The sequence below is a fragment of the Argopecten irradians genome, chromosome 5 (genome assembly GCF_041381155.1).
Source record: "Argopecten irradians isolate NY chromosome 5, Ai_NY, whole genome shotgun sequence".
Classification (NCBI taxonomy): domain Eukaryota; kingdom Metazoa; phylum Mollusca; class Bivalvia; order Pectinida; family Pectinidae; genus Argopecten; species Argopecten irradians.
Window position 1 is genome coordinate 18,181,901 of NC_091138.1, and position 24,544 is coordinate 18,206,444.

Consider the following 24,544-nt stretch of genomic DNA (forward strand, 5'->3'; position numbering starts at 1 on the left):
TGTTGTAAAATCATGAGACCACTTACTTGAAACATAGTCTTATATCACACACTAAATATGAAACTATCAATAGGTTAAGACTGCAACATTTTCGCTAACGTCGGCAGCCCCATAACAATCCACATGTGGAATATTGCAAGTATGTTGTGTTACATTTGGATAAAGCAAATAAGACCAAATAGTGCCATTCAATTGGACCTGGGGTATATTTTCAATTTGTTTTTAAACTATTGACCTCTTGTTTTGAGAGCGCGACAAAAACTGTACTAGATCGAAGTACAGAAAAAGTATAAAATAAGACATGCAAACGCAAAACCAATTCTTTAATCAAACACCAATAGGAACAAATATGATCCACAAAATCATGTAAGCAACACAATTTATACAGTTTTACCTAACGGAAACCGATTATTTCCTGTTCCTTTAATTTAGAACAAATGCCTCTTTTCATAAGTTTTTGATGTTCAAATCAGCTGATGTCGTCACATTTTATTGCCACATCAGTCATATTATCGATATTCAGATAAAAACCATTATTTTAATGATGGTTTATAGCAACAAACTCATTACAATTCATTTGTGATTTGTTTACATCATATAATTCTACGGTTTAATTCACCAAACTATATATGATATTACTCCAATCCTGTTACAAACTAAATTTGATTATTAATGATCACAGCTATCGTCGATGTTCAAGTTAACAACCCTCTCTTCTTGCTTCTATATAGTGATATAGTACTGTAAAAGGACACGAGTTCCACTATACAAGATGACACAACACAAATACACCGCAGCCTTTCAAAACACGCACCTCGCACTTTCTACACGCTACACAGCGCACACATAGGAGGCCGTCCTTAGATGATCCAGGCTTTTAACGGGGCGTTAATTTAATTAAACAAACAAACAAACAAATCATCGTCGGTTGTGACCCAAACATAAACTGCATAGTTGGTAACAAAACCTATCGTTTTCGCAATAATGACTGTATATATTTGTATATATATATATATATCTTTATAAGATCATAATCCCAATGTCTTGTGGAAAATATTCAAAAACGTATTTTATTCAAATGAACGTTGTAAAAAATCCGTACACTGTATATAGTTACTGCTTATGCTTAAATGTATGTATTGCGAATGATCTTTCATTTTGTGCCTCGTCTGAAGATGATTTTCTCGAGAGCCATCATTGGTGTTTCGAAGGCCAGCGTGGCAACAGTGGCTGTCAGAATAGAGAGAACTAGGCATCCAAGGAAGATGAACGTCTGAAATACATTGTTGATAATAGATGTAAGCTTCATCAAACAATGCTTAGAATAGTTTGAATTCTATAAATATTTCATTATATCAGCTGCATTGTAAACCAGTTATATATCTTTATCCATGTAACTTATATGGAACTTAATCAGTTCTCCAAGAACTGATCAAGCTGTGAATTATATGTTATGTGGTAGAGAGAAACCAAATCCGGTTGATATATACTTACGTATTCAAGAGTTGTTCCGTATAATGGCTGGCGCATTGTTTGGAAGTAGTAGTTAATGACAAGGATGTGTGTCAGGTATATACAATAACTTAGTCTACCGAGGGGCACAAACAGTTTCCAGGATAGGAAGTCGTTTACGATGCCTAGAAAGGGAATCAAAGCGTGTATATACATGTATGTGCTTAGTGTAATGAAATAATCACGACGGAAGGAATTGGAATTCTGTAATATTTGGCTTACTAATCTAACCGTCTACCAATGAGAGCGATACATAACAACTGATAAGTAGTACTGCACGATAGAGTTCGACCCCTACTATCAAAAACAAAATGGCTTCCAAGATAGAGGATATTGATGTAAAAATTCCAAACCATTAAAATATTCTAATTTTCTGTAGAAATAATTGCGTGGCATGTAAATCTTACCTCCATTACCGGTGACACAGGCGAAGATAACCCAGCACACACACATTCCCCACACAGAGCGGTGTAGGGCGTTGTAAAGTGACGTTACGCCATTGTCCCACAAATGCCCGTTAACCGGACCAGAAATCCCATACAGCACCACGCAGGCGATTACTGCCATAACCAACCATATCAGGAGGTTCAACACCTGTATAGTAACGGAATACCTTATAACAAATATAAAACGGCTGTCTCACTGAAGTATGCCACCAAAGAAATTGAAAAAAAACATCCCACCTGGTCAAATGTGGAGCGTCAAGTGGTAGTAGAAACTACAATGTTATAGTCTATAGTGTGTCTTGTCCAAGGGACAAACCCAATGCCGGTCTCAAGATCATAAATTTAGTCGCCTTTTACAACAACGCGATGATGACAGCAGGTACGACTCTAACGGCATACATAAACCTACCTTTGGTATTTTGTATTGTCCATTGGTCTGGTAGATGGTGTACCCGGTCACTATACCTACAATATACGGTCCCATACGACACCAAGGTACCATGTAGTATTTGTATATATAATGAGAATATTGCCCCCTGAAAAAAATATAAAAAAGTACGCTTAATAGGCCCAGATATAATATACCATTATTAGGATAAAAAGGTACTGTTAAAGCTCGTTGTTGTCTGTCACGCCATTAAATGCACTTTGAGCGTTCGCCCCTGTGAGGAAGGCTCTGGGTTCTGTCCCCTGGCCGAGACACACCAAAGTCTATAAAAGTGGTAGTTTCAGCTCCTGATTAGCGTTCAGCATACAGGGAGTGGGACGACTGGTTCGCCCGTTGTCAGTATAATGTGACCGGGTGGATTATGTTGCTTGGTGTCTTCGGCAACATGCTTCAGTGATATAGCACTATAAAAAGGGCAACAGTTCCACTATACAAGAAGACACAACACGAACATACCACAGTCTCCCAGTACACTCACCTCGCACAACATACACGCAACACACCGCATACATGGGAGGCCGTCCTTACATGACCATAGCTGTTAACAGGACGTTAATAAATCAAACAAACAAACAAATTAAATGCACTGGCACGAGTTATTCAAGTTAGATTTGCTTTGTAATGAATACTGACCGTAAGTTGTTTTAATATTTTCTACTCTATCTAAACCGGAGATCACAGGAGGGATCAGATAATTTGGGCAGTATAGACAGGTCTCTGAATTAGAATGCTTTAATTACTATTAAGAAGGAAAATGCTACCATGTAATTACGGCGGGATAAACATGGATCCGAATTAGATAAGGGTCGGTTTTGACAAGTTATACGGTATGTTATAGAGTTATAGCCAGTCATACAATTTTTCCAATGAATCTTGATAAGGTACGGGCCGGTTAACACAGGTTATACTGTAATTACATTAAGGCGGTGACATCGGCTGACATAAGTGTAGGTAGAAGTCCGTAATGTGAGGAGATGACGCCGGATGCTATGGTTATCCCTAACAACGCTAAAGCGTTCACTGCAATACCGATCTTTTTGGAACTGAAATATCAAAGATACAAATAATCTGTAAAACACACAAATGAAAACGAAGAATAAGTAGCGGTTTATTCAAGATGGCGGATATGTACTGTTAAAAAACTTGTCTGTTTGCAATTATATCATACCCATGTGATCTGATTCTATCCCTTCTGTTCTAGTGCATCTTCAAACATATTCTGACTAGCATTTGTTTTTCACTGATGACGAGTTTGATTTGCATCATGTTATAAATTGATTTCCCCATTGCTTACTTTTCCGTCAACCCAAACCTATATTCGCCAGGAAAGTATATATCAAATATTGACCTTCACAACAATTTGAATAATTCTATTGACAGATGAGATTTGGTTTTGTTTTGACATTCTTTGCCTAAAAATATGAACTACACATTCCATCAATTATTGATGAAGTTGTCCCCTTCAAAGGATAATAAATCTATGTTTTTGTATTGTTCTGTCAACCTTCCCGTAAAGTCTAAATGTGGAAAAAACCTTTCTTATTCAAAGTAATAAACATTTTTGAAACGGAAAACCTTTCGTATTTTACTATTTTACTACTGTTTGCTTATTTACGTCGATAACTTACAAATATAACGGCACCAGGAGGAGTGGGCTCACAACGTAAAACTGCATGTCGTTGGCCAGATACCAAGATAATGGAAAGCACTGGAACAATCAGTATAACAACTGATGTACATACAATTATAAAGTGTGTATGAAAGACAACTCCTTCATGAGATGATAGCAAAAGAAAAAACGCGGTTTAATCCATGAATCTTCATATATATTCAGAAATTGATTAAAAAAAAACTATTGAAATTTCACTTTTGATTTGCATCTGTAAAAAAATTATTTTATACATTATATTTTATGTTTTTGTCAGGTATATACGCCCTTTAGTAATTGAAACGGCATACAACGGTATATTTATTGCTTCATTTATTGTTTCCTGACTTTATTTGGTGCCAAAAGTTCAGAAGTTTTATATAGTGGTTTTCCTAATGACAAAAACGTTTTGTAAAGTCTAGTTGTTGTGTAGTGTATACAAACGATGTTGTGAGCTTTAAGCCGTACCATTTCCTTGGGATTGACGACGTTGTTGATATACAGGATATTTTTCCACCAGAACTTTCTACAAAGCTCCCCATCTGGACCACCTTTTGTAAAGAATGGTCCCTCTCCAAGGTAAGGAAAGAGTGACATATCCAGAAATATCACCAACATGTAGGCTGGGGTTAGCCTGGGGACGTCAATTAAAGTATAGATAAACAATGATATAGGCAATAGATCAAAGAAATGGAATTTGATAAAACTTAATAATTTAGCCTTAAACCGCAATAACACATGGTGTGCACTCTATTAATATACTTAGATTTTGTTTGTTATTTTATGACAAAAACCAACTATTTATATCACCTTTTTAAAATTATCTATTTCATCTTTAGTTTTAGACACTTTGATAAAGAAATGTTGGATCTGTCAGGAGTTTACACTCCAATTGAAACGTTACTTGAGATTACTGGACAGTAACAATTTGATAGGGAATCATTTGGAGGCAATTATGATTTATCGACTTCCGTGGGTAATCAAATACCAAGGTACTGACCTCCAGAAACGGTGGAAGTAGAACATGAACCAGTTGATTCGTCCCTTCTCCCTCTTCATCTCCTTCATAAACAGGTAAGATACCAGTAGGCCACTGTAAACAATGTGATGTAACATTTTGCAAACCAGTTGTATAGTCAAATGTCAAAAATAGTTGTAGAGTTTTGTTTGTTTGTTTGTTTGATTAATTAACGTCCTATTAACAGCTATGGTCGTCATGTAAGGACGGCCTCCCATGTATGCGGTGTGTTGCGTGTATGTTGTGCGAGGTGCATGTTTTGGGAGACTGCGGTATATTCATGTTGTGTCTTCTTGTATAGTGGAACTGTTGCCCTTTTTATAGTGCTATATCACTGAAGCATGTTGCCGAAGACACCAAGCAACACAATCCACCCGGTCACATTATACTGACAACGGGCAAACCAGTCGTCCCACTCCCGTTGTGCTGAGCGCTAAGCAGGAGCAGAAACTACCACTTTTATAGACTTTGGTGTGTCTCGGCCAGGGGACAGAACCCAGAGCCTTCCTCACAGGGGCGAGCGCTCAACCAAAGGCCAAAAGTGAGGTGGTGTCAAGGGAGACTCTAGGAAGAACAAAGTAATTTAGGGAGAAAGAAAAGATAAGATCCTAAATTTAGTCGCCTTTTACGATCATGCAATAGGGGCAGCAGGAACAATTCTAACGCCCTACCTGCAGGGCCATTTAGAGTTTTGCTTAAAAACTCTAAAACTCTTCATTTGATACTACAGTGGAATGTTTTATGGTGGTTCTTATGTGTATAAATCTATATAGTTTTACTTTTTATATCTTCCGTTTCTGTTATTGTTATACACTATAACACCTTTATAGTGCAGCCCACCGAATCTCTCCCGTCACAAATTTATGGTGCTGCCTATCGAATCTCTCGCGTCACAGCTTTATAGTTCTGTCCACCAAATATCTTCAGTCAAGACTAGTGCTTTCCCACTAAATATCTCACTAACTATCTCCCGTCACATCAGTTTTATAGTGCTACTACATTGCAGCTTCTGAATCATTTTACCCATCTAAAATGTATCCGTCTGGAGATGAGAGCTTGGACAATACATTTGATAATGTACGTACCTCAATGCGAAGAAAGAATCAACAGACAACAAAGCATTAACGATAACCATTGACGTCCAGTTGTTGATAAATTCCGAAATGTACGTCAGGTTTTCTGCAATAAATAATAAAACAGATTTTCAACATAACAGAACATTAAAGCATTTTTACTGAATCGGCATGATGATACAGTATTACAGCATGTACTAGGTTTAGAAGTAGGATGCCGGAATATCCAGAAACATCAAACTCAATAAATCGGTCATCGCAGACTAATGCGGCAGTATGATGTTATTGAGAAGAGAAACATCCTTTACTGCAACTTACTTAATATGATTTTTAACTGAACAATAACCAACACACAAAACAGTTTCATTATACTATTGCAAGATCGTAAAAGGTGGTTAAATTTAGGATATTATCTTTTCTAGTCTTCCTAACTGACTTTATTAGTCCTAACATCAACCTTGACACCGTCTCATATTTGAGCACTCAGCCCTGTATGGTATGATCTGGGTTCCGTCCCCTGGCCGAGATACACCAAAGTCTTTAAAAGTTTCTGCTCCTGCTTAGTGCTTAACAAACCGGGAGTGGGATAACTAATTCGCCCGTTGTCAGTATAATGTGACTTGGTGGTGGTGTGTTGCTTGGTGTCTTCGGTGGGTTGCTTCAGTGATATAGCACTGTAAAAGGGCAATATTTCCACTGTACAAGATTACACAACAAGAATGTAACGCAGTCTCCCAAAACACGCAACACACACTTCATACATACAGTACATCGCGTGCATGGGAGACCGTCCCTACATGACCCTGGCTGAGGACATTAATTCAACCAAACAAACAAATCATTAAGCTATATTGTCAGTATCTATGTATCCCAGGTTCTTTCCATTTTACGAAATTAACAACATGCAGGGTTGAATTTTATTTTGAGATACCATTAAAACACATTTGTTTAATACAAAGATATCAACAAACATCGCATCTGAACGCCACTGAAAAAGGGCTCGTCACAAAATATGCGAAGCATTTTATTTCAAAAACAATTTATAACTCATTACGTATTGGCACATAAATAGCGAAATGTTCCTGCAGATATGCTGATGGAAATTAAAGATAATGCAATGGGTCCTGCTTACGCATTTGATCCCTGGCGGAACTGAAGGCATGGCCAAGAACCACCCAGGAGATACTGAGGAATCGGATACCGTTAATTGCAGTTAGAGCTCCACTTCCTTGTTCTGTGTTGAGTAACTTCTTACCATTGGTATACACAGAAAACGTCATGGCCAGCCTTGTTAACATGCCTTTTATATAAAAGGAAATGAAACAAAATGCACCAATAAATCGATTCGGTAAATTTCGACCACTCAATCTTAATATGTACTGTTTAATCATTTATCTTTTTATCTTAAGTTACTGTCAAAACTAACAATAACCAGATATATTAAAGTAAGGACTAAGGCGAAACAAAGAGTTGTTAAAACATTAATATACCTGTTTGTTGTGATTTTATTTGTTGTTCTGTCACTTCACTATCGATTTGGTATTGGTTCTCTGAAGAAACAATGCTCTCGGATAGAACCTTTTCCTTAGATTTCTTTTGATAGTACACAACATCGAATAACGTGGACAATATCATGAGGGTAGCAAAGACACAACACACTGTTCTACAAACAGAAAAAGTTTTGGATAAAAGTATTAAAAGAACATAAAATATATTTATAGATATATCATATTATTTGCGTTTTTCTTTCTTTTAGTGAAATCATCAAAATATCAATGTATTTCGTGTATTTCTTTTAAACATACCAATGAGGTGCATATCGTCAATCCAATGACAGTAGTAACCCAAATACGCATAGTTACTGTCGTATGTGATTTTATTTAGCATGTATTCACCCGAATTTGATGGATCCATTCTGACTTCATTGCAGTTGAACGTTATATAACAACGACGTAAATGTCATTGAGTTCAGTGCTATCACATGGCGTATCTCAATACGTCTCGATACCTCCTAATATTACCAAGCCTATGTCATCGTCGCTTCATATGGTATATGATGACGTCATACTTACAACCCCGCAATACCAACTGCATCGTACTCCAGAGGTTCTGAACATCCCACTGAGGTTGTCTGGAGTGTAGATTGTCCAAGTGGTATCATTTCTAACACTGTCAATAGGATATTTAACAGTCATTGTCATTATCATATACAATATGTACCGGTAAACGTGTATTTATCAAATTCGATAAAATAGGTATTCTTTTGTTCTTTCCGTAAATTAGTCAATCAAACTATTTCATTAACTTTTCACAAAGCAAGAGATAATAATCAGAAGTGAGTCTATTAAGTAGATATAGAGGTATCTCAAAACAGCCAGGGTAAAAGTCGGCAAGTCTTGTGTATATATTTTTGTATATTTCGGGAGGCTGCGTTACACTTGTGTTGTGTGTTGAAATTGGCGATTTCCCGACAAGCCTTGTGCTGACCTGCCAAAATGGCTCACATGGGTAGACCGATAGACAGACTTATATTAGATTCTATTTTTCATGGTATATGATTTACTTACGAAGATTAATCACTGTTTTTGATTCCAATGCGGTACAACTATTAGGAACGCATATCCCTATCTTTACAGTGAAACCTCCTGGAAAATTAGTGACTGATCCCTTTAGGACAAAAATAAAAAGATAAAATGAAATAGATATGGAAAGAAACGTTTGCTTATATAATTCAACAGAATTTAGATAATTATATTTCGTTAACGCTTAATGTTCAATCTTAAAAGCCACATACCGAAACGACGATTAATTATTTCTTAAACATGTTGATCGGGTAAAGGAATAATAAAACACTGAAAATCGTCATTTATTTGTTTTTAAGATGATTAAAGAAATATTTTAGTACCAATATGTCTGTCAGTGGTAGAGAAGCCATGCAATACTTCCCATCAAACTTCCCAGCATGCACCGCCAGGCATTCGTCATAGGATCCGGTCCACATCATGTTTCCATCAAGAAGTCCGGCTGGAATTTTACCCGCTGCATCTATCACTGTAATAAGATTGGTTTGTACATTTGCACAAAAATTGTAAATGATGAGGACTCGGCTGAGCTAAGGAGAAGTGCATCTAACATCAAAGTAAAAGGATAGGAAAATAAACGAAAAAAAAACAGGATTTTTTTTCTCAATCTTCAAACCATCAATGTTGATTTCAGTTGTTTTAATCATTGCCACCTTACTGGTAAGTATCATCCTCAGTCTGATTAAAGACAAAACATTTTAATTTGATGGAATCACATTATTTTGATAGGTTTTAAAACATTTAACGACTATACGGAACGTTTGGCTGCAGAACTAAACGGAATTTGTCTAGAAATATTTTCATTTCTCTTAATCTCATCGAACATTTCGGGTTGATTCACGGTACAATTTTTCTTTTAGTGTTATATACCGATGCATAGTTCATACAGTAGAAATATAAACAGGATGAAGAGAACATTGCATTTCTTTAAAACTTAACTCTTATCTCTTAGTCTGTATTAGCCATTTATCAACAAAGAAAACAGTTTAGCTGTATGACAGTAGAGATGTTTAATGGCTCTGCTCTGACATTTCGAGATGAGATTGTAAATTCGTCCATGATTTCACCTAAATTCTTTGGTGAATGAAGTTGATCATCACAAATTTACATATCGTTGATGTTCCCTTTGCATCTCATTACAAACCTCTATTTATTCTAAAACTATAAATACTTCTGTCATATATACGGTGCTGCTTTTACCCTATATTGTACTTTTATTTGATGATAAGCTCTCACATGTTGTATTGAAAATTTGGATATAAACACCTCATTTAAGTACATATGTTTGTTTGTTTCTTTGAGTTTACGGCCCATCGACAACTACGGTCATTTAGGGTCCAACTACAAGTCATGTAATAGTTTTAAGGATACAAATAAAATATATATAATGATTGCATATAAAACCGTCAAGATAAAACACGGACAAGTAAGAACTAAATCACAGATTGTATTTTTTCATTTGATAAAGGATTGCTTGAGATAAAATAGTTTTGATTAAAATACACGAGAACACACATTCACAGTGTTGATAAAATGATGTAATGTTGAGTTGATAGGATAAGATAAAAAATCGTTCATATATTTAAATGAAAAAAAAAATCAAAAAAATCGTGTTTTCTGTTTACGTCATTAAATCATTGTCTAAATCCTCGAGTAAACATAAGTGACCTTTGTTATCAAGCTAATACACATATTTCTCAACTTCAAAACCCTTTAGGTGAAGTAGGTGCGGGGCATTGCACAACTAGGCTGTGGATCGAACCCGGAACCTCCGAACCCTAACCGGATACTCTATTGATTGATATATTTGGTTTCGAGAGATGTTCTCCGTATATGGTTACAAACAATAATACTTATTTGATGTTTGTTTGTCAGTACGTCCAGTTGCTTGCGATAGTCGGTGTACTACCGACATCATACCAATAGAATTCAATATGTATATTTGAAAATACTTACATTGGATAGCCCATTGTTTCCTATTCATGAGCTCTGAAAGAATGATTTGTATGTCACTATTGCACTGAGAAGAAATATTTTGTGACAAACCATCCCCGAGATTCTGTATTTCGTTTGGGATGTTCGCGAGCTGCCCGGCATACTGAGAAAGGCCTTGTTGGTTACTGGAGCCGGATCCTAATAACTGGAGGACTTTCTGTAGATTCCCCGGTGTCATGATTGAAATAGGGAAAGACACATTGTTGGACTGAATAAAGTTTCCAATCTGCTTTTGAACCACTCCTATAATGTTTGGATTAAGAAGAACGTTTTGAAAAGCTTGCCAATATTTCTGGAGCCGTGCTCCATCTGCGGTTGATATGTTGGCGACCTCGCTGGTCTGAGATATTGGTCTTCGTGTGGTACCAGATGTTGTGTTCACAAAATCACCATTGAAATTAGTTATTGTTCCATTTGTTGAATTAGTACCAAGTATTTGATCAGGGCAGCATGTCATAAAGATAATTAAAATCATAGAATACTTGTGTCTATACATTTCTGCTGGTCGTAGCACACTGTCTGTGTTGTTCTTTTAGCAGATAGTACTTTACAGCGCGGTTACAAACATTTAAATGATCAAGATATGTGACACCATTGGTAATGATTAATGTGGTGGGATGGAGAGTTTTTATTTGTGGAGATAAACTAGTGTCTATACTTTGATCTGTACTGATAACACGCTCATGTTGTGTTACCGTGAGATATAGGACTACCCAGTGCATAGTTGTAAAAATATCCACACAACAGCGAGGACAACCAGCAATTGGTAGGGGAAATTTATACGAGCAATATACAAAAGGAATTTATTATTTCAGCAATATACAAGAGGAACTTCTATTTCAGCAATTGCCAGGAGGAATTTATATTTCAGCTATTGGGGGAGGAATTCATATTTCAGCAATGGCCAGGAGGAATTTATATTTCAGCTGTTGGGGAGGAATTTATATTTCAGCAATGGCAAGGAGGAATTTATATTTCAACAATTGCCAGGATGAATTTATATTTCAACAATTGCTAGGAGGAATTCATATTTCAACAATTGCCAGGAGGAATTTATATTTCAACAATTGCCAGGAGGAATTTATATTTCAGCAATGGCCAGGAGGAATTTATATTTCAGCAATGGCAAGGAGGAATTTATATTTCAACAATTGCCAGGAGGAATTTACAAAGTAAAATTTAGGACATGTAGTGAACATTACACTGGAAAAGGCGGAAGCAGGGAATGGATAGAAAGTTCTCCATAGTATTTAAGTTTTCCATATGCGTTTGGTATGAGTGTAAGGTTATAGATTTTTAAGATCAAGGATAATTTTATTGTACTTGGTTATAAATCAATATAAGATGTTATTGGTAAGTAAGATGCCTATCTACCCTTTCCAGTCAACCGTTTCGATACAATTCCTTAACGTGGGAAAGAAATAGCTAGCTACGCTACGGTACCATACGTGAAAAAAACAAAAACAAATATCCAGTCATACCAGTAGCAAAGTAGTTCGTAGACAAAACTTCGGGAGATTTGTCTTTGTGAGCGAGTTAGAGCATAAGAATTAGTTTTAATATTTTGTTTGCTTTGCGTCATAAATCAAGAGCAGTCCAATAAGTTTCTACATATACCATAAAGAAATTAATAATAAGAGAATTATGCAGGATTGAAAGTATATAAAAAGATATTTTCTAAATTAAGATAAAATATCCAAAATGTTCTTTACAAACTTTTTAAAAATCAGAGTATTCAGAACATCATATATGCAAATTGATGTCGTCTTCTGTTGACCGTGTTGATCAATAAACAAGGTGTATTTGGTTTTAAACATGACTTAGATTTTTCTATGGAAAAAATATAGTAAATGTCGTTTTTCTTTTAAAGAGTTGGAAAATTACACGTTGGTTGATTATAGTTTCATAGGATATTTCACAAACACATATCAATCATTTTATAATGGTATTTTATTTTAATTTCTTCACATGTTTAGGTTATTGAAGGTTTTTTGACAAAAATATACTTGGTCACTAAATTCAATTATATAAGACAGTGAGCAATATCAAGACGCTTAGCTCAGTTTAATTAAATTCTAAATTGTCAATCAACTACACCACTTGTATATTCAATACTCAAAAAATCATGTTTTGCCTTGTCAGAAAATAATTTTCTCGACATACATCTTTGGAATGTTGTCCATCAATTATTTCTTTCCTCGTCTGAAGATGATCTTTTCGAGAACCATCATTGGGGTTTCGAAGGTAAGCGTGGCAACAATAGCTGTCAGAATGGAGAGGACCAGGGATCCTAGGAAAATGTAAGTCTGAAACAAATCATACCATGATTATTGAATTATTTATTATGTATTATTTAAAGAAATATGAAATCCAGCGAAGAGGTATGCATGCGAAAGACAATCAATTTATTTTTGAAAGAAGGAAAGAAAATACTTACTTTGTGCAAAAAAAATATTTTTGTAATCTTTTTATTCCACATTCACATTTTTTCTTATGCAATGGAAAGCTTCTACAAATTTTACATGTGCGTGCGATTACGTAAACAATTTAATAGCAGAATACTTACAAATTCTAAATTTGTCGCGTAAAATGGCTTTCGCAAAACTTGCAGGTAGTAATAAATGACGAGGGGGTGCGTCAAATAAATACAATAGCTGAGTCTACCAAGGGGGACGAACAGCTTCCACGACAGAAAGTTGTTTACTAAGCCTACAACAAAATGAATATTCAACGGATTTAAAAAAAAGCATTGACATAATTTAAAATATTTTTTTCTATATTTTATTGCATAAAAACATTTTACATATAAACAACTTGTACATAGTCATCATTCACTAACTTTCTCATCTCTCATTTTTTAAGCATTTTGTTATATGATCATCTTAACTTCAGCATATTATCGCACTTTTATTTCCTTTCGTTGTACAAATATCTCTCATTTTCTCTCATTTTTATTACAATTACTCTAATACTATCGTTCTCTTACTTACTCCTATTTCATTCAATATAATATCTAATATTTTCTTAATGCTTGTTAGGTTGTATATTTTTTACATCCCTCTCATTGACTCATTCTACATTCTCTCGTTCTATTACAATCACACTTCATTTTCTAGTATCGTAGTCAATTTTTCCAATGTCCCATCCAATCCAAAAATGTTTGATGTTCTGATTAAATTATTTTTAGTGTGTCTGAATATAAAATTTTCGTCATGATCAGTGTTTTGATATTTAATAATGTTTTTTGTTTTCCAAATCCACCATTTTGTTGTCATTATAATAAAACTGGTAATGATTTGCTGTTCCTTGTTGAAATAAGCATTCAGTCCTAACATAATGTGTTTTTCTTCCATAATATAATTTGGGGGTAAGTTAAATAGCCTTATAATGACATTTTTTAATTTTTTGCCATAGTAATTTAATTTTTGGGCATGAATAAAATAAATGAGTTAAGGTTTCTTCATTAATTTTACAGAATGTACATAGGCCGTTTGACTTCTTCATTAGTTTAAGTTTATGTTCTGTGCTTACTATTCTTTGTATAAGTTCCATTGAAAATCTTTACATTTTTTATCTGCAATTGAATATTTGATTGTTTGCCAAATTAGTTTCCAATTTATATCCTCGTTATTAAAGTAGTGTTCCCATTTGTTCATTTGTTTAGTTTTTGAGCTATTGCTATACAAAATGTGTTTAAAAACTTTTGAGGTCCTAAGTGTATTTATAATTTTCTCATTGTATATTAGACATAGATCGTCGGTGATCTTAGTTATTTCTTGGGCATCTTCTTGTTGGTTTTCTAAGATTTGTAACCAGTTACTAGGTATTGCCTTCTTTATTTTAGCAAATTCTGATATTCAGTTATGTCTGTTGATTAATTTATTCTGTAATGCTTCGGAAGTTATAAATCTGCTTTCTGTATTATTCCATACATGTTTGATTTTAGATATTCCGCTCTTACACCAATGTTTAAAGAAAAGTGGTTTGTGCTTAAATAATATTTTTTAATAATTTAAAATATTAACTCTATTCATTTTACATCCATTGCGAAAGAAGTTTCACAACTTATACAAATCACTTTCGATGGCCAGGATAAAAGCGCGCTAGGGGTCTTAGATGGGAGGAAACCAGAGTGCCCGGAGAAAACCCATGTGATCGTTTAGGTGACCCCCGACCTTAGGCAGTGGCGTAACCACTACAACACCTGATCACCCATTTACAAATGAATTCAATTTCATATACATACATTATATCTACATTTATCAGATAACTAGCCGGTTCAGTCATATGATATATCATAACAAAATTTATGACGTTACATGTAGTTATGAAGTCATTAGAAATACGTGAATGATATCGCAATACATCTCATTTGAATCGGATCGTTGGTCAGGTTGTGGAAATTCAAGAAAGTAAAAAAAAAATCAATTGGTGTGAAATCTTACCTCCATTACCGGTGACACAGGCGAAGATAACCCAGCAGACACACATTCCCCACACAGAACGATGAAGAGCGTTATAAAGTGCAGAGATACCATTATCCCATTGACTTCCGGTAACAGGATCGGAAATTCCATACACCACAACACAAGCAACCACAGTCATAGCGACCCAAATAAGAAGGTTTAGCTCCTATAAAAATACAACGAATATAGTGTACTTAAATAATGCGCCAGATGAGGTACGTTTAATTATGATAATTATGTAATCCTGTCATTCAATCGTGTCGACTAATTACCATCACATAGTCAATTGTTGTAATATTAAGCAATTATAATAATACCTTGTAATAAAAAAATAATTATCTATTATGGCCTGGTTGAGAGGGCACTATTGCCCCATAGTATTGTCGAGGGATGGAAAAGTGCCCGAGCCGAAGTATGGACAATAAGGCCCGGGCACTATTGCAAATAGTACCCATGTGTGTAGCCAATCAGAATCCGGTATTCTGTTACGTGATGTACTCATGTGCCATATGAATCATGTATTGTATGTGTATAAAGTATATATATTAAAATCTTATTTTTATAATGCATCGTACTTAAAACAAGCTCCATATAAATTATCTACATGTATATATTTAAAATCAAAATGCCCCATTAACTTAAAAAGGTGTACCGACGACATTGTCTAAATTGCAGTATATAACCTGTTTTGAGTAAGTTACCTTCGATATTTTGAAGTCGCCATTGGTGCGGTAGATGATATACCCGGTTACTATGCCAACAATATATGGTCCCATACGGCACCAAGGGACTATGTAGTAGTCGAAAAAGTAGTGGATAAATTTTTCCCTGAAATGTTCAAGTTTTAAACTTTCAATAGTCTGTAGAATGACATCCAGTAGAACCCTGAGTGTAGGTTTTTCGCCCTCAAAAATCATATTTGACTCTTTGAAAAAGTATGTCTTTTGATCATTTACATGTCTTTTGACTATTCAGATTTCTGAGAAATAGTTATTTGACTTCTTAAACAGCTTGAAGTCAAGAGTCAAATTGATGCCCTGCGGTAGTACTATAAATACTACCAAACACTCCTCCCATTATGAATAATTACTAGAATTATCGAACGTGCGTGTATGCATTTTGTGTAATTACTTTTGATGGTTTTGATTTTACGTCCTATTGACAGCAAAGGTCATTTAATTAATGTCTTCACTGTGAGTACTGATCAATGTTCCTGTTGTGCCTCCTTGTAATAGTGGAATGTTTGGGACGACTGGTTTACCCGTTATCAGTATAATGTGATAGATTAGGTGTGTTGGATAGTGACTCTTACTGCTTTCTTTAGTATTTTAGCACTATTCCCCTACAGTTAGGACATAGAAATTTTGACAATGATTCCATACCTGTATTGCATCTGAGAAGAGGTTGTTAATGAGGTATAATCATATATCTAGGATACAAGAAACATGATTTAATATCAAAGAAAAAAGTTTTAATAAATATACAAACATGAGGGCGGGATCGGTGGACGTAATGGTGGGCAGCAGTCGATAATGGCTCGAAATCACTGCGGTAACTATGGTGATGACTAAAAGGGCCAAAACGTTGACGGCAAGACCAATCTTTTTAGAACTGGAATATTGAAATAAGGACAGTTCAATTAAAAACATTCAACAGTCATACTTATAAAATCTGTTACCTGTGGTTAGGAATTTGTAACATAATCCCAACCGAAGCGTTAGCCAAGGTTGGGATCTTCCAAAATCTTAGCCCGAGACTGAAATAACCCGATCTCGATCACTTACAGGTAATAGATTTTTTTCTCGTGCCGCTAAGATATAACAAAACTCATCTATATACGCGTTTAGAGTGTAAAATATCCCGTCTTGTGCTTCCTGATGGTTCAAAGATAGTTAACCATTTCATCTGCGCTTCAAAGTCAAACCGCGTAAAACTATATCGAAGAAAAACGATGATCAATTGGTACATAGTGTTTTAATAATCAAAATCAACAACCCAACAATGCATGGTAAATGACTGAATGCACATATTTCTAATCATATTGATTTTCTGAAGCGTGTGACGTCATCAATTTGAGAGTATGACGTCACATGCGCAGACAGTTACATGAATGGCGTAAAATTTCGACAAAAATCAAGTAAATTTTGAGAAACTGTTCAATGTTAAGGGCATCCCAGTTGTTCGGTAAGGTAGACAACTCCAAACAATGTGTCGAGCAAACAAAATAATCAATACAGAAAATAGTAATTGTCATACTTCCACCATCATCACTACCATAAGAACAGATATTGATTGCTGTCCATTGAAATTGAGTTTTTATTAATATATATATATCTAGAGTAGAATGGTGTTTCGATCATCCACTACAATTGCATGATCGAATTATAACAATGTTCTTTTTTATCAAAGCAACGTGAATACTAAACAGACAAAACTACTTCGAATATTTCAACAATTCGTAAAAAAAGGAGTAGAAAGTGTTATCTGTATATGGAAAATACATAGCAAACTTCACACTTTCTAAGGAAAAACGACTATTTCGATATCGAATCCAACCTAGTTCTGGTGAGTATAATCAAGGACTTACAAATAAAGCGGCACCAGGAGAAGTGGACTCACTACGTAGAACTGCATGTCATTGGCCAGATACCACGACCAATTGAAACACTAAAACAAATTCAATTCTGTACTAATTGTTTAGTTGTAGCAAGTCCTTTTAATCATGCATTTACATGGCTTCTCTGACCTCAAATTCTCGAAAGGAAATAGACCACATAAGAGTCAAAACTTAAAATATTTCTATTATATAATCTATGTTAATAATTTTAGCCTAAAGTTCGTTTTTTAACTTAAGTTTGTTTCGAGAAATCGGGGCCAGATTTAGAGTTTCGACCTAATATTCCAACTTAAAAGTCAAATTTTGTTAACGAATTTTCTGATAACTAATTCTGTATTTATCCTTTTTTAATGTCTTAAAAGTGTTAAATCGCAGAGACGTCCTAATAGAACAAACATCTTCAGGATCTACACGAAGTTTTAGTTACGCAAACATATCTTATACTGACAGTCTATTTCTTTATAGGATCATTCCAATTTCCCACTGATATTTCATACGAATGTGGATTAAACCAGAAATTAAATATACGACATACCATTTCTTTCGCCTTGACGACGTTGTTTATGTACAGGATATTTGTCCACCATGATTTTCGGCAGAGATCTCCGTCCACCCCATCTTTTAAAAAGAACGGTCCATCTCCAGCATAACGAAAGAGAGACATCTCCAGAAACAACACCAACATGTAGGCTGGGGTAAGTCTGGTGAGGCGAGAAAAACAAATGATAGTAGAAAATATCACAAATGCGAGTTAGACATTATTAAATTCACTCACAACCTGATACCTTTTCAAGTACCAAACTGTTATCATGTAACAATATTTTTAACACATGAAAGACCTTTAGAAAATTTGCTTTAATTAGAATAATCGAAGAAATGTTATTCAATAAAAAAGTAAGAAAGATAGCTGTTCTCGATTGATTGAACTGACCTCCAGAAACGGTGGAAGTAGAACATGAACCAGTTGATTCGTCCCTTCTCCCTCTTCATCTCTTTCATAAACAGGTAAGATACCAGTAGTCCGCTATAAACAATGTACAATTTCAGTTTCGTGAACAGTGTCATACTAGACAGAACATGCAGAACTATAATAACAAAAACGAATCTAGTCGTCAGCTCTAAACAATAGAACTTCGAATACGTTATTGAAGTTGCACACCATATCCAATTGTATTTATTGGCGAATTATTGGCTTATTACACATAACAAAACTTTTATATGAACGCAGGACATGAACATCGAAGACATTTAGCCGCTATATTTAAATATAAAAATCAAATACCGTCTAGTCGGTTATTTTCGCGACTCTAACTAGAAAAAGTATTTAAGCGCAATGAAATTCTTGCGAATTCGCTTGAAGTGTATAGATAATTAGACCGATTTTTAATATTTCACAGATCAAACTTTCATAACTAAGGCCATGGCCGCGAAATCGCGAAAATATCCTCACGAGAAAAAAAAAGGTTCTGCTATACGTATACGAATTCTACGTCGTCCACAAATTACCGTCTTTGGCAATTATCATACGGCAGAATAGTAGTATTTCTGGCATGTTCTTTAACTGATGACAACCCTGAAGTTACAGTACATATTTAAAACAAAGATAAGATATTATTTACCTGAGTGTGAAGAAGGAGTCGACAGACAACAGAGCATTCGCTATAACCATTGAAGGCCAACCGTTGAAGAATGTCTGGATAAATGTCTTGTTACCTAGGTTACAGAAGTGTTTGTAATGATTATTTGTATGTATGGGGCACCAATGTTCTGCCTTAAAGCTTCTAACTTGGATGGTTCCAATACAAGAGTGACGTAATATCCATCCCTCCTTTTAATTCATTCATTACTATCTTTTATAACGTTTGACTGACATTTGTAAGTAATCGGACATCATAAAGACATTGATATTTTTCCATAATTATCAAATGTGTTTTACAGATAGACAATATATTTTAAAGAATATAGTTTTCCAAATGTACGTGGCACAAATACCATGCACACGGACTTTTTCCGGCTCTGTTTTCGATCCCTTATGGTATGTGATAAATTATAATGAAAACTTTTGGATCAATGTTGGTTCCAGCAAAACCAGAATATAAACAAGCTTTAAACAAAAACAAGATACAAGGTTTGTGCTTTGATCTAACACCGAAATACCAAGACTTGACTAAGCGACATTACAAAACACGTTTAGTAAATCAGGGTAATAATTATTACAGACTTGTCTTTACTTACTAATCCCAGCTTGACCAAAGGCAAATGCATGTCCCAAGACAACCCAGGAGATACTAAGGAATCGGATACCGTTGATGGCACTGAGAGCTCCACCTCCTTGTTCTGTATTAAGCAGCTTCTTACCATTGGTGTACACAGAAAACGCCATGGCCAGCCTTGCTAGTGTGCCTTGAATTGATAACAAATACAAGCAGGATATAATCAAAATATAATTGCCATTTAAAAAAAGATTCAACCCGCGTGTTAGTCTAGAGATTTGTTGCCTTTCAAATATGTATCACCTGCTCGGTTTGCTTCTTTTGACGTTTTTACCATATTCTCTTTGTCTTTGCTCTCAGGAGAAAGTTCAATCTTTTCTTTTCTTTTCGTAATTTTCTGCTGGTAGTATTGGTAACCAAGGTCAAACATGGTCGACAACAACATGAGCGCGGCAAACAAACCAACCACTGTACTGGAATATAAACCAATAATGAATACTGCTACACACTCATCATCTACAGCCAACATCACACAACTTCTATAAGTTTAAGTGTGATTTATTTCAGATAGTAAACGTTGTTTGATATATCATTGACATCAGTTATTATTATCTCACTATAAATCTCACACTAACCAACCTTCAATCTAGAGGCAGAAACATAGACGCCTTTAAGACATTTCTAATTTTACTTATTTATATTTTTACGTCGCATTGAAATATGCTAACGTCATACTTACATTCCAGCTATACCGACAGCGTCGTACTCTTTAGGTTCTGAACATTCAACTGAGGATGTTTTGAGTTTAGTCTTTCCAATTGGTACCATTCCAAACACTGACAATAATATAATTCGATTCGATATCTATAATATATGTTTGGTTGAATTGGCTTACTGGCATGTCAACAGCCAATGTTTTTAAGAATGAGCCAGATTAAGGAGACGGGGAAATCCGAAGTATCCGGAGTAAAAAAACGACAAACGGTCAGTATCTGGCAAATGCCCCACCAGATACGAACTCGCGACCCAGTAGTTCAGGGCTGGTGTTGATATGTCGGCACATTTTAACAACTCGGCTCTATGTATAATGATTGAAAAAATTACAACAACAAAAACATATCGATCTATTTCATTTATATCTACTGTCTAAATATCAAATCATATCAATTGAAAAACAATTAAATCGAGTAAATCAATATTTATTTAAAAAATGTTCTTACAACTTACAACTTTAAGATATAAAAAAATAGAAGTCTTATCCCAACTTACAGAGATCCAACACTGTTTTTGATTCTGTTGAAGTACAACTATCAGGAATACAAATCCCCATTTTCACAGTGACCCCTCCTGGGATAGGCATGGCGGCCCCCTGAAGATAGCACATCATTTGAAAAGGAACATTATGTATTGGGCTTCTTATTTAATTAATTATGGCGTAAATTAGATAATATTTTACAACATGCATTATACTGAAGATTCGTGTCATCACAATTGCAAAAAAAGTAATTTGATCAAGTTTAAAACTCAGTTTCACGAGTCATTTTGCTTTGCACATTAAGCTTCTGACGTCATGTCGTGACATCATAACTAATTCATTTGCAGATTTTTTATTGTTAATTTATAGTGAAATACATTATACATTCTACTACCAACTCAATTACGTTAAAAATGATACCGAAATTTAATATAATTGACCCAGAGAAAATGATTCTTTAGTTTATAAAATCACTACACACATTTGGGTTAAATAACATGAACTGGTTTAAAGACTATTTTTACTTGAATAATAGAAGGCGTGAAACATGATTTTTTATATTTGTCTTGAGAAGACCATAACGTACCAATAAGTCTGTAAGTGGTAGAGAGGCCGAGCAGTACTTCCCATCAAACCTCACGGCATGCACCGCCAGGCACTCGTCATAAGATCCGGGCCACACCAGGTTCCCATCAAGTAATCCCGACTGAATTTTACCTGCTGCATCTATCACTTAAAGACAAAGATAAAAATATGTCCGGGTAAAACAAAGAAAATCAACATGAAAAACATATTTCTGTCATTTCAGCTTTAGATAAATAAGATAACAAGAAACATATACTCCTACACCAGAGCTTTGAAATTGCGCTGCACAATCAATGGATGTCCCCATCATCAGATTATTGAATGTCAAAAACGATATATAACAAATGGACTTTGCCTGTTAGTTTTTTTAATTTCAGCTTAATGTAAAACCCTATGAACCATCAAATTGCCTAAACAAAACATATTTTAAGTGTTATTACTTACTCTTTATCGCCCATTGTTCTCGATTGAAGACTTCAGAGACAATTGACTGTAAGTGACCGTAACACTGTGGAGAAATGCCTTGTTCCAACTCATCAGTAAAATTCCTTATTTCGTCTGGGATGTTCGCAAGCTGCCCGGCATACTGAGAAAGACCTTGTAAGTTACTATAAGCAGGGCCTTGTAACAGGAGCACTTTCTGTAGATTCTCTGGTGTCAGGATTGAAATGGGGAAAGACACATTGTTAGACTGAATAAAGTTTCCGATCTGGTCCTGAAAAACACCTGGAAAGTTTAGGTTTTGAAGAAAACTAAGTAAATCTTGCCAATATTTCGGAATCTGTTTTCCCGTTGATGTTGAGGAATTGGAGATCGTGCCATTCTGTGGGGCATGTACACTTGTGGTACCGGATGTTGTGTTTATAATGACACTATTGTTCTGAGGTAATGCAGCACTCGTTGAAAGGTCACTTAGCGTTTTATCCAACAAACATGTCGTTAAAATAATAACACATACAATTATTTTCTTAATAAACATCTTGTCCGGAATCTTTTAAAACCTGTGAAGGTATAAATTGATCTATTCTTGTGGTTTGACTACTGATATGGACGGCTTTGTAAAACTGACCCTGACGACACGATTGAATGTCAAGGTCACCAAACGGTCACATAACAGTTCCCATTATTAAAACAAATATTCCTTTTCGTTCTTTCTTATGACCTCGTCAGGTACAGAGAAAGACCAAATATTGAGATGTTATCTCTATTATTATTTATATCTTTGTGACGAATACGGTATTCGTGATCAGTGAAATATTTGAAGTAGACAACACAGGAATGAAACGGTTATTTGCGGTGGCGTTACTTAAATGAGATAAGTTATCTACAATAAGTGTTTACAGAAGGTACCCAGTATTTATAGTGTGAACAAATAGTCTCACATCTTCACACGAATTGAAAAGTTTAGCAATTGTGATAAGTACGACTGTACTAGGTAATCTCATAGATTTTTAGAATCACAATATTATAACTAGCTGCAAATGCTGTTAGATTCGACCCCGATATTATTACAATTTGTAGTGGAATTTAGCTATATCAGGAACATTTATTATGATTTCTTAGTAACTTTGACATATCAGTTGATGAAGCTCGGTGCTTGTCAACATGCTTTCATTTCGCCATAGAAGTTACGGCCGTTGCCAAACGGAAGTTGGAAAGTTCATGAAGACTTTAAGCGGTAACGGTAGTCATTCAGTTCTCGGCAACGACGTTACAATGTCCGGTTCGTTTAAAAAGTGGAACACATAATATTTATTTGAATTTTTATCAAACATCTCCGCCCATCTTTACTTCAATTAAGTGTTATCTCTGCTTGATTTACAACAGGATTTGTCTTGTTTTATCTTATTTTTTTTTATTTTTTCTTCTTCTAATTATTCAAATCATGAAAAAAAGAGGCGGACACGGATTTTGGGACTTCAATAAACAGGATCTAACTAAAAAGATAATCCAAAATGTGTTTCCAAAATATTTTTGTCAATTAACCGATTCATTGATTCCCTTTTAGAAGACAAGGAATGATAAAATTGCCTCTTTTACATACGTCATAGTTGTTCCGGTGATCGGTTGTATAGTGGTAATACTATCATGCTCATTTCATCTAGTCGGCCGGGATTCGATCCGTGGCACGGGCGTGAAAAGGTCGGAAGGTCACCTACCCGATCACGTGGTTTTTCTCTGGCACTCCTGTTTCCTCCCACTTTAAGACCCCTCGTGCGCTTACATCCTGGTCACCGAACGTTATTTCTATATGTTTAATAACTTGTTTCGCAATTTATGAAAAATAAATAGTTATTTTTATTTTCACTTAGTTGCATACACTACATTACACAAAACGTGAAAAACGTCAAAATGTAATCGGTTGTTGTATGGCCCTGCAGGTAGGGCGTTAGAATTGTACCTGCTGCCCCTATTGCATGATCGTAAAAGGCGACTAAATTTAGGATCTTATCTTTTCTCTTCTTCCTAACTGACTTTATCTTTGCTAATGCCTCCCTTGGCACCGCCTCAATTTTGGCCTTGAGTTGAGCGTTCGCCCCTGTGAGGAAGGCTCTGGGTTCTGTCCCCTGGCCGAGACACACCAAAGTCTATAAAAGTGGTAGTTTCTACTCCTGCCTAGCGTTCAGCATACAGGGAGTGGGACGACTGGTTCGCCCGTTGTCAGTATAATGTGACCGGGTGGGGT

At 35.3% G+C, this 24,544-nt stretch overlaps 2 protein-coding genes across 2 annotated transcripts; both read right to left on the reverse strand.

Moving 5' to 3' along the window:
- Positions 1-306: 306 nt before the first annotated feature.
- Positions 307-11,304, reverse strand: LOC138323091 (nose resistant to fluoxetine protein 6-like). The gene is made up of 15 exons (XM_069267439.1): positions 10,684-11,304; positions 9,051-9,196; positions 8,713-8,812; positions 8,218-8,314; positions 7,636-7,808; positions 7,278-7,445; positions 6,158-6,251; positions 5,055-5,147; positions 4,523-4,688; positions 4,035-4,114; positions 3,324-3,449; positions 2,368-2,494; positions 1,920-2,106; positions 1,495-1,637; positions 307-1,273 (listed from the first exon to the last, which is right to left on the reverse strand). Exons 1-15 carry the CDS (start codon positions 11,216-11,218, stop codon positions 1,154-1,156), a joined length of 2,355 nt encoding a protein of 784 aa, XP_069123540.1. The 5' UTR covers positions 11,219-11,304; the 3' UTR covers positions 307-1,153.
- A 1,350-nt stretch (positions 11,305-12,654) lies between these two features.
- LOC138323092 (nose resistant to fluoxetine protein 6-like) lies at positions 12,655-23,064 on the reverse strand. Its single transcript, XM_069267440.1, has 15 exons — positions 22,303-23,064; positions 21,860-22,005; positions 21,288-21,387; positions 20,758-20,854; positions 20,322-20,491; positions 20,041-20,208; positions 19,425-19,518; positions 18,737-18,829; positions 18,341-18,506; positions 17,776-17,855; positions 16,677-16,799; positions 15,890-16,016; positions 15,168-15,354; positions 13,289-13,431; positions 12,655-13,028 (listed from the first exon to the last, which is right to left on the reverse strand). Exons 1-15 carry the CDS (start codon positions 22,835-22,837, stop codon positions 12,909-12,911), a joined length of 2,349 nt encoding a protein of 782 aa, XP_069123541.1. The 5' UTR covers positions 22,838-23,064; the 3' UTR covers positions 12,655-12,908.
- Positions 23,065-24,544: the final 1,480 nt, after the last annotated feature.

Bases quoted from the DNA above. Each gene is read 5' to 3' on its own strand.
- LOC138323092 (XM_069267440.1), bottom strand. From the start codon at position 22,837: ATGTTTATTAAGAAAATAATTGTATGTGTTATTATTTTAACGACATGT. The intron at 20,492-20,757 runs GTAAGTATGACG...TTTATATTCCAG, and splicing joins GCTGTCGGTATAGCTGGAAT to TACAGTGGTTGGTTTGTTTG. The intron at 16,800-17,775 runs GTAAGTCCTTGA...TCAATATTCCAG, and splicing joins CTCCTGGTGCCGCTTTATTT to TTCTAAAAAGATTGGTCTTG.
- LOC138323091 (XM_069267439.1), bottom strand. From the start codon at position 11,218: ATGTATAGACACAAGTATTCTATGATTTTAATTATCTTTATGACATGC. The intron at 7,809-8,217 runs GTAAGTATGACG...TTCTGTTTGTAG, and splicing joins GCAGTTGGTATTGCGGGGTT to AACAGTGTGTTGTGTCTTTG. The intron at 1,274-1,494 runs GTAAGTATATAT...AATGTATTTCAG, and splicing joins ACGGAACAACTCTTGAATAC to ACGTTCATCTTCCTTGGATG.